The sequence below is a fragment of the Colletotrichum scovillei genome, assembly GCF_011075155.1.
Source record: "Colletotrichum scovillei strain TJNH1 chromosome Unknown Contig00004, whole genome shotgun sequence".
Lineage (NCBI taxonomy): Eukaryota > Fungi > Ascomycota > Sordariomycetes > Glomerellales > Glomerellaceae > Colletotrichum > Colletotrichum scovillei.
In genome coordinates this window covers 322,869-336,807 of record NW_023336262.1, presented here as the reverse complement: position 1 = coordinate 336,807, position 13,939 = coordinate 322,869, and the positions used below count along the sequence as shown (strand labels likewise).

The following is a 13,939-nucleotide window of genomic DNA, read 5'->3' as shown; positions in this document are numbered from 1 at the left end:
ACTTGCGAGTGTCTGCACGACTGAAGTCAAAAGGACTAGGCATATAATAGGCCTTCATTATCCTCCTAGATGTGCGTAGATCCGATGACCCGATAACACCAAAGATCAGAAATCAAGGCTGAAATGGACGCCAAACAGCTACTGCCAGTCGCAACCGCGCACCCTTTCGGGTCGACAACAGCATTTTTGGCTGTTCTCATCGGTCTCTATACGTTTTACTACCGGAAAATACATCCTTTGGCCAGATTTCCTGGCCCTTTTCTTGCGTCAGTTACCAACTTCTGGAGACTCCGGGAACTATGGAACTTGCATCTTCCGGAGACACTAGTCGTTCTGCACGAGAAGTATGGGGATGTAGTCCGCATTGGACCCAACATGCTTTCCTTCAGACAAGGGAGTGCCGTACCGAGGATCTACAAGGCCGGCCGAGCTTTAGCGAAGACAGCTTTTTATGATGGCTTCACTTCTTTTAATCCCAATCTATTCGGAACTCGAGATGAAGAGGTGAGTCGTTGGAGGAAGTTTAGCAAGGTATTGGAGATCCCGCACTAATTTCCAAAGGTACACTCGATGCGGCGGCGACAGATGGCACACGCTTTCTCTTTGCAGTCGATCAAAGAAATGGAGCAGCACATTGACGGTCACATGCTTCAATTCCGCAAAAACCTCGACGAGTACTCCCAAACAGGCCAAGTTTTCGACCTCAAGGACTTAATAGCCTTCTTTGTCCTTGATGTCCTAGGAGATCTCGCCTTCCGCTGTCAATTTGACTCGCAGATCGAAAAGGACATTTCTAAATTGCCCCCCATCAATGACCACATCTTTCTTGCTTGCCTGATGGGCATGATTCCTGATTTTATGCCGCTCATCAAAGCCATCTCTCCATGGATTCCGATTCCATGGCTGCAACAGCTTCTCGCCGCTAGACAAAACCTCAAGAGACTCACCGCGGAGTGTGTGAGAAACCGATTAGTTGACACTGGTGCTGCTCGAAAAGACCTCATCACCAGTCTGATCAACTCCGTGGACCCGGAGACAGGCTCTAAGCTCACAGAGCTAGACATACAAACAGAGGCATTTGCGTTCATGTAAGCTGTCCGATGTTGCATTGCTCAGATGAACTTTTCCGCTGTTCTCTCTAACATACTTCTCCTTAGTGTTGCTGGCTCCCATACGACGTCTGGAACCCTTACTCTTCTCTTTTCTCACATTCTTCAAAACCCGGCTGTACACGCCAAAGTGGTAGAGGAGGTCGATGCAACTGTTGATGATGTTGGTTCGGCCATCGTGCCTATCAAAGACCTTGAAGCAAAGCTTCCATACGTCATGGCTTGTCTAGATGAAAACTTCCGGATGAACTCTGTTTTCACTATGCCCCTGGAGCGGGAAGTGACTGCCAAGGAAGGCTTCGAAATCGAGGGCTACGTAGTTCCCAAGGGCGTACGTCTCTCCCTTCTCCAAAGATTGGTGGATCTGGATTTGCTTACAAAAATATCAAGACCGGCCTGTTCAGCCTAAACCACGTTGTTCATCACAACCCTGCCATTTGGGGCAAAGATCACGATGTTTTCAACCCCTTAAGATTTTATGATCAAGAAGGAGAGAAGCTCCAGCGTTTCCTCAGCCCCTTTAGCATGGGCCATCGCATGTGTATCGGACGCAATATGGCCATGACAAACATGCTCAAGCTTGTTGCGACAACATTTAGATGTTATGATCTTGAGGCGGTGGAGCCAATGGAAGCTATCTCTACTATCAGCGTTGGAATTTCGGAGAAAGAAGGTCCATTGTTGTGTCGTGTTCGTAGAAGATAGGTTAAAAGTGCAAGAAATCGAGTAACGTGTCTCATATCAGCGTCTTTGTGATTATGAGTTAGTCGAAAAAGAATGAGAGAATGGCGGTTATGTGACCGCGCCATGGATGAAACTAATCAAGCTTGAATGCCTCTATCTGTGCTAGCGAGTGCTGACTATTTCAGTTATCTCGAATGACCTGACTACACTCAAGTTGTTCCAGAGTTTATGATCAATGTGCAATCAACTATAAATCAAGCAAGATAGGTTCTGAATAGGTTCACGATTCGATCCTAAGAGGTACGTTGTATCCACCTGTTGAATCTCACTCTTTGACTCTAACATCCCTATCGATTGTAAGTTGACGCGGCTTATGTTCAAGCTCCATTGAAAGCTGGGCTTTTCAAAGTCGCCGCTACTTGGCCGCATTCTGCTCGAGGAAACCAATCGCCTTCCTGAGAGACTCCACAGCAGTCACCGAATCCCCAGCTGATGTCTCGACGTTGACGTTACCGGACCTTCCATCGAAACCGTGCTCCGCATCAGATGGGATTTCTGCCAACACACTCACTCCAGATGCCTTGAGCTTCTCTGCGGCTCTGGTGCTACACTCAACCGGTACAGCTGAGTCGTTCGCACCATGGAGCAGCATGACAGGCGGGAAGCCACTAAAATCTCCAAAGTCAAGTGGGAATAGCTGTTGGTGTTCCTTGGGTACTGCTGCAGCTCCTTGAGTGGCAATCTGACTAGTAAGACCAGAGACGCCAGTCATGTAGTCGGGGAAGAGGGCGTCGATGTGCAGTGCCGAAGCAAGAGCAAATCTGGGGTCAGCGGACGGGTCGCCAGATATCGGATAAGCTGAGACAGGCTTCCTCTCTTCGCCCGAAGCCTTAGCCATGGGCCACTTTTCCAGAACTGGCCCAGTCTCGACTGGCGGCCGACCGAATATGTTTTTCCCGGGAGTTGTGTATCGAGCTCCAGAAGGATCGAGCATCCCGTAGATGAGCAGAAGTGCGCTAGGCTTTTGAGCAGCCGAGACGGCCGTGTTGAGAGCTAGATACCCTCCAGCGCTTGACCCAGCGACTAAAACTGAACCGACCGGGCGGCCTATAATTTCCGGCAGTGACGACAGGGCCCATTTATAGGCGTCCGCAGCATCTTCAACGGAGTCGTGTGCGGTCGACTCGGGCATCAAGCGGTACTCGGGAGTCACAAAGACCCATCCACGGGAGGCGGAGGCATGCACAAGCCAGTGAGGCAAGAACGAATACCGATCTCCGACGATCTAGTAAAGTCCTCATGTTAGCTCTGAACAGCGTAGATCAAGCGATCCAGTGAGATAATTCATCTGGGTATACGGCTCGAGCGGAAGCAATTGCTTACAAGAAAACCGCCGTGATAATGAAGCAGCACAACAGCGGGAGAGCCATCCGACTTCTCGGGGTATACGACATCGGCGTTGATGGTTATATCTGAGGTAGCTTTGAAGGGCACTGTTCGTGACGTGTACCCCGCCAAGGTCTCCATCGGAAATGGGGAGCCCATGTTAGGAAGTGCTGCGATCGTAGAGAGGCAATTGCTAAGAATGCAGGGTCTTAAAGCTGAACAAACACTAGAGTAGACACTGCTTCAGATCTTGATCACATCAACTTCAGCATTTGTTCGATGAGACAGCGGAGTTGACTGCACTGAGCTGACTCTTTTGCTTGGTAATTAATGAGTTCTTACTCTGACGGGATGACCGGAGTTAGATTGACCCCGCTATTAGTTCCGGCTCGGAAGTGACCGGAACTTGGTCAATCGCCAATCGGAAAGGTCCAATTGCCCATTGAACAATTGGTGGACATGGGCGTAAGATCAAAGAACCCGTTCAGCTGATCGAAAACCATCATATCTCCCATATTTCCAAACAATAGAGCATCAGAAGGACTTTCGACACTATCTCTCTGTTCACCTTCCCCGCTGCCACTCGATGCGGTGGCCGAGGAGGCAGACAGCCGTGCCGTGAGTTTCCGTAGGCCTTGAAGACGCTCCCAAAGAGTCAACAGCAACGTCGACCTATTGCTTAGGGCTCTGATCATATCAAGCGCGATGTCAAACTCGACAGTGACTTTGTCGCAGAACATGGAGCTGGCATTCACAACCGCCAGCAACAGGTTGCCAAAAGCAGTTAGTAAGAGGTGCTTGAAGAAAAGCGGATTACGCTTTATGATGGCGGTGTGTTCATTGAGGCCTGAGAGCATCCGCAGCGACTCTCTGGCAATGTTGACGGCCTTGTCAGCATGTCTCTGATACTGCGTGATTCGCGTACCAGACTGGAGTACCGGGCGACAGATCAGGTTGTGCAGATGGCTCTTGCGGAGAAACAGCACGGCCTGAACATGTCGAACCTCTTGTCCCGGCTGGATGGGTGCAAGCTTCAGGTCGTCAGCCAGAAGTTGATACCACTGCTCTATCCGGTAATCCAGATAGTCGATTTCGTCGAGGTTAAGCTCACTCTCTTTCTCGACTTGGCTATTGAGGGCGTACCACGTCTTGCCCGCTAGTTTGGTCCAGTCGAGAAGAGCGGTCATAACCGGATCATGTCCGTTCTATCGGCTTGTCAGCAGGTCTTTGGAGGACAATCTTGTGCAACGTCACAGAGTTAGTGTAGTCTTACCATTGCGAGTAGTGTGGGGTCGACATGGCAGTCCTGTATATAGAACGGTATCCCCTGGCCCAGACTCGTCCTTCTTTCTAACATGTAAACACACCAGAACGTCTGTAGCCCCGCTGCTTGCTCTTCCGAGTTGGCGAAGCGATCTACAGAAGTCCTGCGATGTAAGCCCATTTCGAGGCAGAGCCGAGCTGCAAATCCAATGATACGACCGGTCCGTACTTCTTCATCAAGGTGATAGTAGTAAAGGGCCTATGTGTGCACACGTCAGTAACATCACCCGGGAAAGATATTCCACCTGTTTCAGGTAAGAGCAATACGCACCATCAGCACCAGCATCTGTATGTTGCTAATCGAGTTTTTACCCCATAAAAGCCCCTCGCCAGCTTCGGTGGCGCTCTGAAAGAGCCTCTGAGCTAAGTCATTGCAACTGCCGCTCTCTAAAGTCAGGCAAGTGGCCAGGATAAGTTTCAGTTTGTTGGTATCACTGTGGAATAGACACTCTGCCAGAGTTCCTCGACCCCGCGTCTCGTGAATGTTGACGGTCCGTAGAGTGTCAAAAACATTACCAGCAACCTTGAGCAGCTGCTCTTCGCTGACCACGGCGTAGAGAAAGCCGGTGCCCGAAAACCACTGTTGAATGTGGTTGCTAGCATCTTCGAGACTGATTTCCCATAGGGGATCTCGGGCCAAAATCTTCATGAGTGGCCCATATTGTGCCAGCTGAGATGGCATATTTGATGTAGGGTTGGTCTTCGGAGTAGACTTGTCCAAGATAGCGGGCGGGATTCCCATGGCCTCGAGATTGCCTTTGACAACTCCGAAAGTGAACTCAGAGCTTGATGGGCCACAAAACTCCGGTGAATTACTACTTGCGTCACATGACATGAGATTTGACCTGGACTCAAGGATAGGACTCGTCTCTTGGCCAGGCGATTGTGATGATCGAGTCTGTGTAGATACAGTTTTTGAGACGCTGAGTAAGTTTTCATGTTGAGGAGAAGTGTGAGAAGGTCTGCTTGTATCCGCGTTCCTTGATTTTCGTGAGCTACCTAGATCCTGCGGTGGGACAACGAAGGAGAGAAGATTTCAAGAGTTTACTTGAAGAATAACTACATGTAATTGAAGGGATTTAACTTACTTTGAACTGAGCTTCGGAGTGCCTAGTAATCGACGCTGTGGGTGGTATTGGCATACGACCGAATTCCGTGTGCATGCCGCGCAGGGGTTAACACCGTCGCACTTGATCTTCTTCCTCTTGCATTCGATGCTTGGAAAGGAGTCAGAGAACTTTCGTGGGCTGGGCGGGTCTCCGGAAGGCCTACCATGCTTGATTGACGTAAGGGACCCTTCTATTCCGTCGATGACGCAGTGCGGTAAGCTGATCACTGCTCCCGTCCGAGGGCACCATTGCAAGATTGAGTCCTGACAGTATCAAGCGCGTCAGAGACGATGAGATAGTTTCGGGAGACTCAGCGTAATGTCGTCTGGAACATGGTCGGAATTCGAGCAAGGGCACTTGAAGTGGACGAAGGGATAAAACCATAGAGCCCCTTCTCATTTGCCTAGACGAGGTTCACTGAGCATTGGTCGGGTGTTCCGGAACTTCATAGGTATCCATGCTGCCTAACACCGGGTGGTCTTAGTTGCCCCGATAGCGAGATTTCACCGCGCGGGGAACTCTCCAGATTTACCCCGCATGAAGGACGATCACCCGCAAGTTCAAGCTTCGGCAAAGGGGAGGGGGAGACAGCAATACCGGTAATCATACGGATCGTACGGACACACCTATGCCTGGAACATACTTCTGTTCATAATTGGATACAACGATAAGACGCTAGTTCCGGTTCATGGCTGGAACTTCTGGCCTTTTCCCAGCACCCCCATTCACCCTGCATTCAGTGTGTTTCTGTCTGCAATCGACAATTTCGGGCCGTCCTGGTGCCGTCGATACCTAGGTAGGTTACGCATCACAACCCCCGGATATTATAAGCCTTTCTCACGAGTTCGGCAATGCGAGCTGCGTAGCAATCCAAAACATGTTCGCTAAGGCTGACACCTAAAGCCTTCGAATGTTTTGAAGTGGGAAGGATCATGGATATTACAGATGGGTGAAATCAATTCAATGGTTCCGTGGCGAGGAGACTACTAACTTATAGTTTGGCTGTTTCACCGGAGTTTAGTGCAGCAGCGACTCTTTCCAGGCCAGTAAGCAGCTGAATTTCATCCTGAGAGAACACAATACGGAACCACCCAACACTCTCGGAACCAAAGTCTTTTCCCGAAGAAACATATACCTTGTGTTTCAAAAAGAGCTTCATCAAGAAGTCATCCAGGTCCTCGTCTTTGACAGTTCCAGGATTGTGCCTTTTCCAAACACTCCCAAGATCAGCCCAGAGGAAGAAAGCCGCGTTCGCGCCGGTTGTGTAGGGGATGCCATGGGCCTTCGCCCAGCGCGCGACAAGCCCGTACCTGTCGGCTAGCCTTGTCCTGTTCGTCTGGATGAACATGTCTGACCACTTGTCATCTTCGAGAATGTTGGCTGCGATGTGATCCGATGCAGAAGATGGAGAGCTGTAAAGAGCTACAGCCACTAATGCTTTATGCAGAGACGGATTGGACTGGGAGATGATAGCCCCGATCCGCAGCCCGTTCGCGCCGAAGTCCTTCGACATGCCCCAAATTGTATGGATTCGGTCGGGTGTTAAGTCAGTTGAGGTGAGTGACAGGCATGAAGTGAAAGGCGCTGGTTCAGGTCCCTGGTCCACCTTATTTTCCCACACCGACAAGGCGTAGATTTCGTCGCTAATGAAGTGCATGTCATTCTCGGAGCAGAAACTCATGAGGTTGAGCAGGCTGTCGCGAGAATAACATCTGCCGAGGGGATTGTGTGGGTTTGATATAATAAGCCCTGCGACTCGCTGGCACCCCATAGCTGCCTTTTCGAGGGCACGCTTATAGTGGTCGACTGCCTCAGGGGCCAGGGGGTCGATAAGCCCAAAGTCCACTGGAATGACCTTACAACCAGTTCTCAAAACCAGGTCTGGGACAAAGGTATTGTAGTAAGGCCGTCCCAGCAAAAAGGCATCACCAGGATTGGCTATGGCCCAGGCGATGTGTTCAACGGCAGAACTGCAGCCATTTGTGATTGTAAAGTGTGCTGGCTTTAGGGTGCTTGCAGGCTGCAGATGTCGGTTGAGAAACGTAGCAAGGGCTGATTTGATCCTCTTAGACCCAGTCATGCCATCTCCATAGGTGAATGAATGAACTGGCAACTTGAAACGTTTGTACATATGCTCTGATAGCTCCTGGGCCATCAACGTGTTTTCCGACACACCAAGAGTTGCAAAGCCTGCCGAATTGACAGTGGGGTGGTAGAGATCACCCAAAGCTTTCCAGATGTGTAAGTTGTCGCTAGCCTTTTCGGCAGATTCGCCTCGGGTAGAGAGAAACATCGTGAGCATGCATGAAATTCAGTGACTTTTGAATTACAGAGATAAGAAGGAATGAACAAACAGACAAAAAGCATTCATGAGCCCAGTCTGTAGAGCTTGGTTGCGAATTGATCATGATATTTGAAGCCGTACAGACGAGTACCACTTGACAGATCCGCAGGGAATAAAGTGGTGGAGTCATGGCGCCTGGGCAAGCATCTCAGTTGTTGGACTTACGTACTGGCTGAATGACTAACAGGAATGTGGGATTACACTTACGGCGCATCCCCCCACAGACGGACTACTCCAGGCTCTTTTGGACGCACTATTCACTGTACGCTAATCAACTGTTCGACTTACGTACTGCTAATTTGACTAATGTGCAGGAGACATCATGAATCGTGCCTCATGAAGCTGGAGTAGGTGTGGAAATTGGTCAACAATTGGTGACATACTATGGCTATTCATAGGATTTGTCCTCGTCCGATACGCATCATCACGAATATTAATACTCCATGGCAACGTCTGAAAATGATTTTCATCTTCACCCACTGATTATTGAGTACTTTTTCAAGCGAACAACTTGTACCATGGAACGCACTACAAGGGAGTTGCCTCGCGGCATCTATGCCGCGAGCATGTCATTCTTTGACAAGACAACCGAAACCATCGACATACAAACTCAGCGTCAACACACTATCCGCCTCTCTGAGGCGGGTATCTCCGGTTTTGTGGTCATGGGTTCCAATGGAGAGGCGCCTCACCTTTCTATCGAGGAGCGAAACACAATCATCCGCGAAACCCGCCAGGCCCTTGACAGTATCGGCAGCCAGCAGACACCGATCATTGCTGGCTGCTCTGAGCATTCAGTTCGAGGCACAGTTCATCTCTGCAAGGAGGCTAGCCGAGCTGGCAGCGACTACGCCCTTGTCCTGCCACCGTCTTACTTTAGCAATAGCATGAGCCCCGACATCATCGAGAGCTTTTTCATTGATGTTGCGGATCAGTCACCGATCCCCATCATTCTATACAGCTTTCCCGCCGTATCTGCAGGTCTTGAGATGGACTCAGGTCTATTGAGTCGCGTGTCCCACCACCCGAATGTTGCAGGGACGAAGTTGACCTGCGGCGACACTGGTAAACTAAGCCGAGTCTCCACGGCTATGAAAGTCCGTCAGTCTTACGCTCTCTTCGGAGGTCTGGCGGACTTCATCCTACCTGCCCTCGTTTCAGGGGCTACCGGTGTGATAGCCGGCGGTGCAAACGTCACCCCACGAACCTGTGTCCGAGTATTCGATTTGTGGCAAGCAGGCCGAGTGGAAGAAGCGCGGGAGATGCAGGCTATTCTGGCAAACGGCGACTGGGAACATACCGCGCGTGGCATTTCGGGTACAAAGGCCGCGCTTACTGACTTGTTTGGGTATGGGGGCAGCCCGCGACCGCCTCTCAAGGTCTTGTCCGAAGCGGCCGTTTTGGAATTGCGGACTGGCATGAGAGAGCTGATAACCATCGAAGAACAGCTTGGGGTTCGTCCCTCTAAGGTGTGAAATCTTTACAAATTAGTAGTCAGGGTTGCCTGGATATGCAGCGTCAGTAATGGAACGCCAAGGAGAACTAAGTTGAAGCTCGGAAGGACGGGAACGGCAGTGAAGAGATAGATATTAAGACGTAGAGGGAGATTAGTCATCGGGGCCAAGTGACTAGTACGTACATGCAACTCCAGAAGAAACTTTCTAACTTCACATCACGATTTGTTTCTCAAGCGTAACATCCACCCGAGGTAGTAACCTTCGACGATCTATGTAGATGCCATGGACCGGGAATCACATGCAAGCAACGCTACGAGCTCTGAGGATATTAAGTTTGTTCCCAGAAAGCGCGACCTCCGATCTCCTTACACTAAGTACTGAACCCGCGAGCTAGAAAACTGCGCAACCGCTTGTCACAGCAGGCATTTCGACGCCGCAGAGCCGATCTGATCCGCGATCTTCGCGAACGAGCGGATAACAACAACATAGATGAGAGCGAAACTTTGGCCAAGACACGACGCGAGAATGCTGCTCTCCGAGAGCAGCTCGCAGAAGCGCATGCCAAGCTGAATAGCTTGCTGGCTCGCGTGCAAGCCCTGGTTTTGAACACGGCTCCAAGGCTTGGAGACGCAAACGACGAAGCTCCCAGAACAAAGTCCACCGAAGACCAAACCTCTCATTTGGAGCCTATTCTTGATTCTCAGGCCATGTCGGCGGATCTTCTACCAGAGTCCCAATCCGTTGCACCGGTATGCCCTCCGATCTTGGCTCCTTATTCATGCAAGTTGTCAAAACTAAATGGCGGAAGATGCAGCCAGCTGAGCCAGACCTAGGCCAAGAAAATGGCTTTCAACCGATTTCGGATCCCAGTGTACTACTGAACTCGTGTGGGATGACTCAGCAGGTACCCAACATCTGGTCGTTCGAATATCAAATGGGACCCCAAGTCTACCATGACGCATTAGTTTCTTCCCAAGACCTGGGTTTCTTGAGGCGCCAGATCTGGGTCGACTCAAATTCCTCATTTTCAGACCACATCAATTTCATCCAACAAGAGATACAACGTAGAACAGAGTTGCTCAACTCACAGTTATCTACACCATTGTCAGCAATGCCACCTGTCCCACCTACATTCTCTTCCTCAGCTAACGGACTTAACGGACTGCAGACTCTATCTAGCCACGACTTCGGCTCTCTCAATGTTTCACACCATTGCTCGGGAGGATGTGATGTTTTGGTATACTAAGACGAAGCTTTATCATACCCGGGACATCAGTGTGTGGAAGATTCGCCCTTGTGAGGAAACCTTCAATAGGCTCCATCCACAGTATCAGCCAACTCTGCTGCAGCTGCAATGCGGATACCCTGCGGTTATTGATTGGCTTCCTTTCCCCTCCATCCGCGACTGTCTTATACGTTATCATGCCGCTAACCCTTGTATTGATCAAATCGTCAGCGACATCGTCGGCATGTATGTTGTCGAAGCTTTACTAAGCGACTTGGTTGTAAACTCGCCTCCTATGCAGGTGTACATCAAAGTAGCGGACCTTGTGCAAGCAATGGGGACGATTGATTGTGGGGACGCCAGCGAGGGGCCGGTGTCTTTGCCAACATTCAAGGCAACAGACATTTTTGACATGCCGAGTGTTGCCTGGGCGGTTGCGAACCATTTGCAGATCGAAAGCCGGCTAGAGAGATACAAGCTCGATCCCAGGCTTTTCATCAAACATCCCGAGTTCCTCGAAAGCGCCGGGGAACTCATGGCACAGGGTACGCCGCTGCGGCCGGAGTATACATCGTGTCTCTCTTTCCCCGCCTCGATGGATACCAAGACAGCATCTTCATATCGCAACTTTATTGCTTTCACTTGCTTCAACGTATATGAAAGCCAAGGATAGTAATCTTTCGTAATTGACACGTCACATAACCAGATTCCTGTCTTCCGTTACATCGTAAGAAATCCATACGCGATAGTTACAGCGCCTTCGGTCGTCGTTCGATGGTGATCCACATATCCTTGAAGAAACTGACGCCCCCTTTCACAACATACTTACCGGGCTCTCCACTATTGAGGATCTCTGGCTTGAAAGTCCTGAAGAACTGCAGAGGTCCTTTGAACAACTCCATCATTGCAAGGTCTTTGCCCAGGCAAACTCTGGCACCGTAGCCAAACCCCATGTTGTACTTGAGCATCTCCTTTGTCTTCTCCTCGCTTTCCAGCCATCGCTCTGGTCGGAACTCGGTAGCGTCGGGACCAAAGATGTTCTCGTCGCGATGCACCAGCCACGGATTGCAAGTAACCTCAGCTCCTTCTGGTACGTGCTTGCCGTAAAGCTCCATGCCGCCTTTTCCAGCAAGCCGAGGAAAGATGTTGGGCGCTGGAGGATTCAATCGCATGGCTTCGCGAATGCACGCCACATAGAACGGGCAATGTTCCTGGACCTCCGCGTACTGAGGCATCTCTGAAAGATTACCAGCTCGAGTCTGCTCGTCAATCTCGGCCATGAGACGATCATAAACCTCGGGATGTGTCATGATATGCATCATGAAAGCCTGGAATGCAGTGCCCGTAGTATCTGCTCCAGCAAGCAAGACGAGTAAGATTTCGGCTTTGATGTAGTCCAGATCAAGAGGGTTTCCATCCTCGTCCCGGGCTTCAATGAAGCTAGGAATATGTGAGTAAGTGATACTGAGAAACTTTGGGTAACTTTAGGGCAGGATACTGACGTTTGTAGTAAATCGATACGTCCATCTGTCGTTCCTTTCTCGATGGCTTTGAATCTTTGAACGATAAGCCCGTCTCGAAATCTCATCAAAGTCCCGATTCCAGAGTCCTGCTCCGGCGATGCGACAAGGTATTTCCCCAAGAAAGTGCTCTTGACCCAGTTTGTGAACGGATAGCACCGTGCTAAAATGCCAAACGGCACAAGGCCGTCATGGAAACCTTGGATCAGTCCTTCAACATCTTTCCCCTGTTCAATGAAACCGAAAGGCTGTCCGAAGCCAACTTCAGAGACAATGTCGTAAGCAAGGTAGACTGCCCATGGAGCAAAGTCCATCTTGGTACCGGAACTAGCGAACGCATCTAGTCTGGATATCCAGTGCTCGATGTGCTTGTCAAGAAGAGGCTCCATCTTCCGAATGTTTGAGAAAGAGTAAGGTGCCGCAGCGATCTTACGGAAGCGAGCATGAACTACATGGTCCTGCATGTTAAACAATGATTCCATCTTTCCGAAACTGCCGGTGATGTAGTGTTGCGACTTATTGGCATTTCGGTGGTAGATTTCCGGTAACTTGGTTGCGTCACTGACAAGCAACATGGTAGGTGTGATGCGAATGACAGGCCCTAATATTGCGAGTCAACTTTTGACTCTGTTTGAATGTATGGACTCAACATATTCATTGCATGCAAGGTAAGTTTATTGCGAACTTGATGCCTTGGTAGACGTGCACTTACCATACTTCTTGTGAAGCTCCTGATTCACCCGACACTCATCCTCCTTAACATTATGATACGTTATCCACAGTCGAGTTACCGAACCCCAAAAAGGGCCGGGAAATTTGGCTAGCGGATGGTAGAAGCGATAATACACGATTTGGTAAAGTAATTTCCACAACACATAGGCTGCAGAGAGCAGCAAAATGTTGCCAAGACTGAGCAAAGCCATATTGAAGACGATGGCGAACGAGTTGTAGCAGAGAAAAAAAGTTCGGCTCTATGTTTTCTACTTGATCTGAAATTGGCATCACAATCTCGACCAAAGTCCTAAATTGCTGATCTTCCTCCGCAACCAGTGCTGGGTCTGTTTCGGTGGAGGCCTGAAAGTTCCTCTTACTGGGTCCCTTCAACGGTGACATCGTCTCGTGGGTGAGGAGTGACGGGCATAGTCCGCTTGATGTTGCATCCACTTGAACTTCCCCGCCGCTAAGAGCCGACCGACTAACCACAGCGCAGCTAATTCCACAGACGCGACGTAATTGTGGAAATGTGTCGTAGCGAGCAGCAGGGGCCGTGATCGGCATTTGTGGAAGGATTCCCATGGTTGTCAAACTTCTAGGGAGTGATACGGCTGCGAACCTATCAGAGAAAATGATGGAAATTACAGACGATGCCACTGGCGCCAGAAGTGGACGAAAGAGTCTAGTCAACTATATGCCTTCACAGGGCCTTTACGATGGAGATAATGTCGGCCGCCCACCACAAGGCGCATTTCTTGCCTCAAGCAGACACATAAACCTTAGTTGGATGCCTGTCACCCGAAGATCACTAAGTAAAATTATCACCTTACGATTTTATTCGACACGTATTCTCCGAGGGATATAGAGAGTATCGGATGTAATTGTTGACGCACTTGAAGTAACAGCAATAAGAGGACATAATAATACCTTTAGTAACAGAGTTGGGGTTTGGGACGGCACACAATTGTGTTCCGCACTACTCACGTCAAAAACCAAGGTAGGGATTCTTTTTAGATCTTCAAGTCGTCTTCTATCATTGTCGATACGCGGTATGACAGTATTAGACTA

At 49.8% G+C, this 13,939-nt stretch overlaps 7 protein-coding genes across 7 annotated transcripts; 3 read left to right on the top strand and 4 right to left on the bottom strand.

The window, feature by feature from the left end:
* Positions 1-123: 123 nt before the first annotated feature.
* On the top strand, positions 124-552 carry HER10_EVM0008256 (benzoate 4-monooxygenase cytochrome p450; the record flags this gene model as incomplete). Its single annotated transcript, XM_035477785.1, has 1 exon — positions 124-552. One exon carries the CDS (start codon positions 124-126, stop codon positions 550-552), a length of 429 nt encoding a protein of 142 aa, XP_035335146.1.
* Positions 553-621: 69 nt separating this feature from the next.
* HER10_EVM0002460 (benzoate 4-monooxygenase) lies at positions 622-1,814 on the top strand (the record flags this gene model as incomplete). The annotated part of the gene is made up of 3 exons (XM_035472170.1): positions 622-1,088; positions 1,158-1,440; positions 1,500-1,814. The coding sequence occupies 3 exons, from the start codon at positions 622-624 to the stop codon at positions 1,812-1,814; spliced, it is 1,065 nt and encodes a 354-aa protein (XP_035334721.1).
* Positions 1,815-1,928: 114 nt separating this feature from the next.
* On the bottom strand, positions 1,929-3,542 carry HER10_EVM0001875 (uncharacterized protein). Its single transcript, XM_035471610.1, has 2 exons — positions 3,177-3,542; positions 1,929-3,078 (listed from the first exon to the last, which is right to left on the bottom strand). Exons 1-2 carry the CDS (start codon positions 3,336-3,338, stop codon positions 2,209-2,211), a joined length of 1,032 nt encoding a protein of 343 aa, XP_035334680.1. The 5' UTR covers positions 3,339-3,542; the 3' UTR covers positions 1,929-2,208.
* Positions 3,543-3,589: 47 nt separating this feature from the next.
* HER10_EVM0009041 (uncharacterized protein) lies at positions 3,590-4,366 on the bottom strand (the record flags this gene model as incomplete). The annotated part of the gene is made up of 1 exon (XM_035478543.1): positions 3,590-4,366. One exon carries the CDS (start codon positions 4,364-4,366, stop codon positions 3,590-3,592), a length of 777 nt encoding a protein of 258 aa, XP_035335208.1.
* A 2,236-nt stretch (positions 4,367-6,602) lies between these two features.
* HER10_EVM0010881 (ACC synthase) lies at positions 6,603-7,766 on the bottom strand (the record flags this gene model as incomplete). The annotated part of the gene is made up of 1 exon (XM_035480326.1): positions 6,603-7,766. One exon carries the CDS (start codon positions 7,764-7,766, stop codon positions 6,603-6,605), a length of 1,164 nt encoding a protein of 387 aa, XP_035335330.1.
* An 854-nt stretch (positions 7,767-8,620) lies between these two features.
* Positions 8,621-11,310, top strand: HER10_EVM0012572 (uncharacterized protein; the record flags this gene model as incomplete). The annotated part of the gene is made up of 4 exons (XM_035481965.1): positions 8,621-8,702; positions 9,803-10,152; positions 10,236-10,486; positions 10,581-11,310. The coding sequence occupies 4 exons, from the start codon at positions 8,621-8,623 to the stop codon at positions 11,308-11,310; spliced, it is 1,413 nt and encodes a 470-aa protein (XP_035335465.1).
* A 76-nt stretch (positions 11,311-11,386) lies between these two features.
* On the bottom strand, positions 11,387-13,080 carry HER10_EVM0013287 (flavonoid 3',5'-hydroxylase; the record flags this gene model as incomplete). The annotated part of the gene is made up of 3 exons (XM_035482650.1): positions 11,387-12,077; positions 12,140-12,758; positions 12,870-13,080. 3 exons carry the CDS (start codon positions 13,078-13,080, stop codon positions 11,387-11,389), a joined length of 1,521 nt encoding a protein of 506 aa, XP_035335523.1.
* Positions 13,081-13,939: the final 859 nt, after the last annotated feature.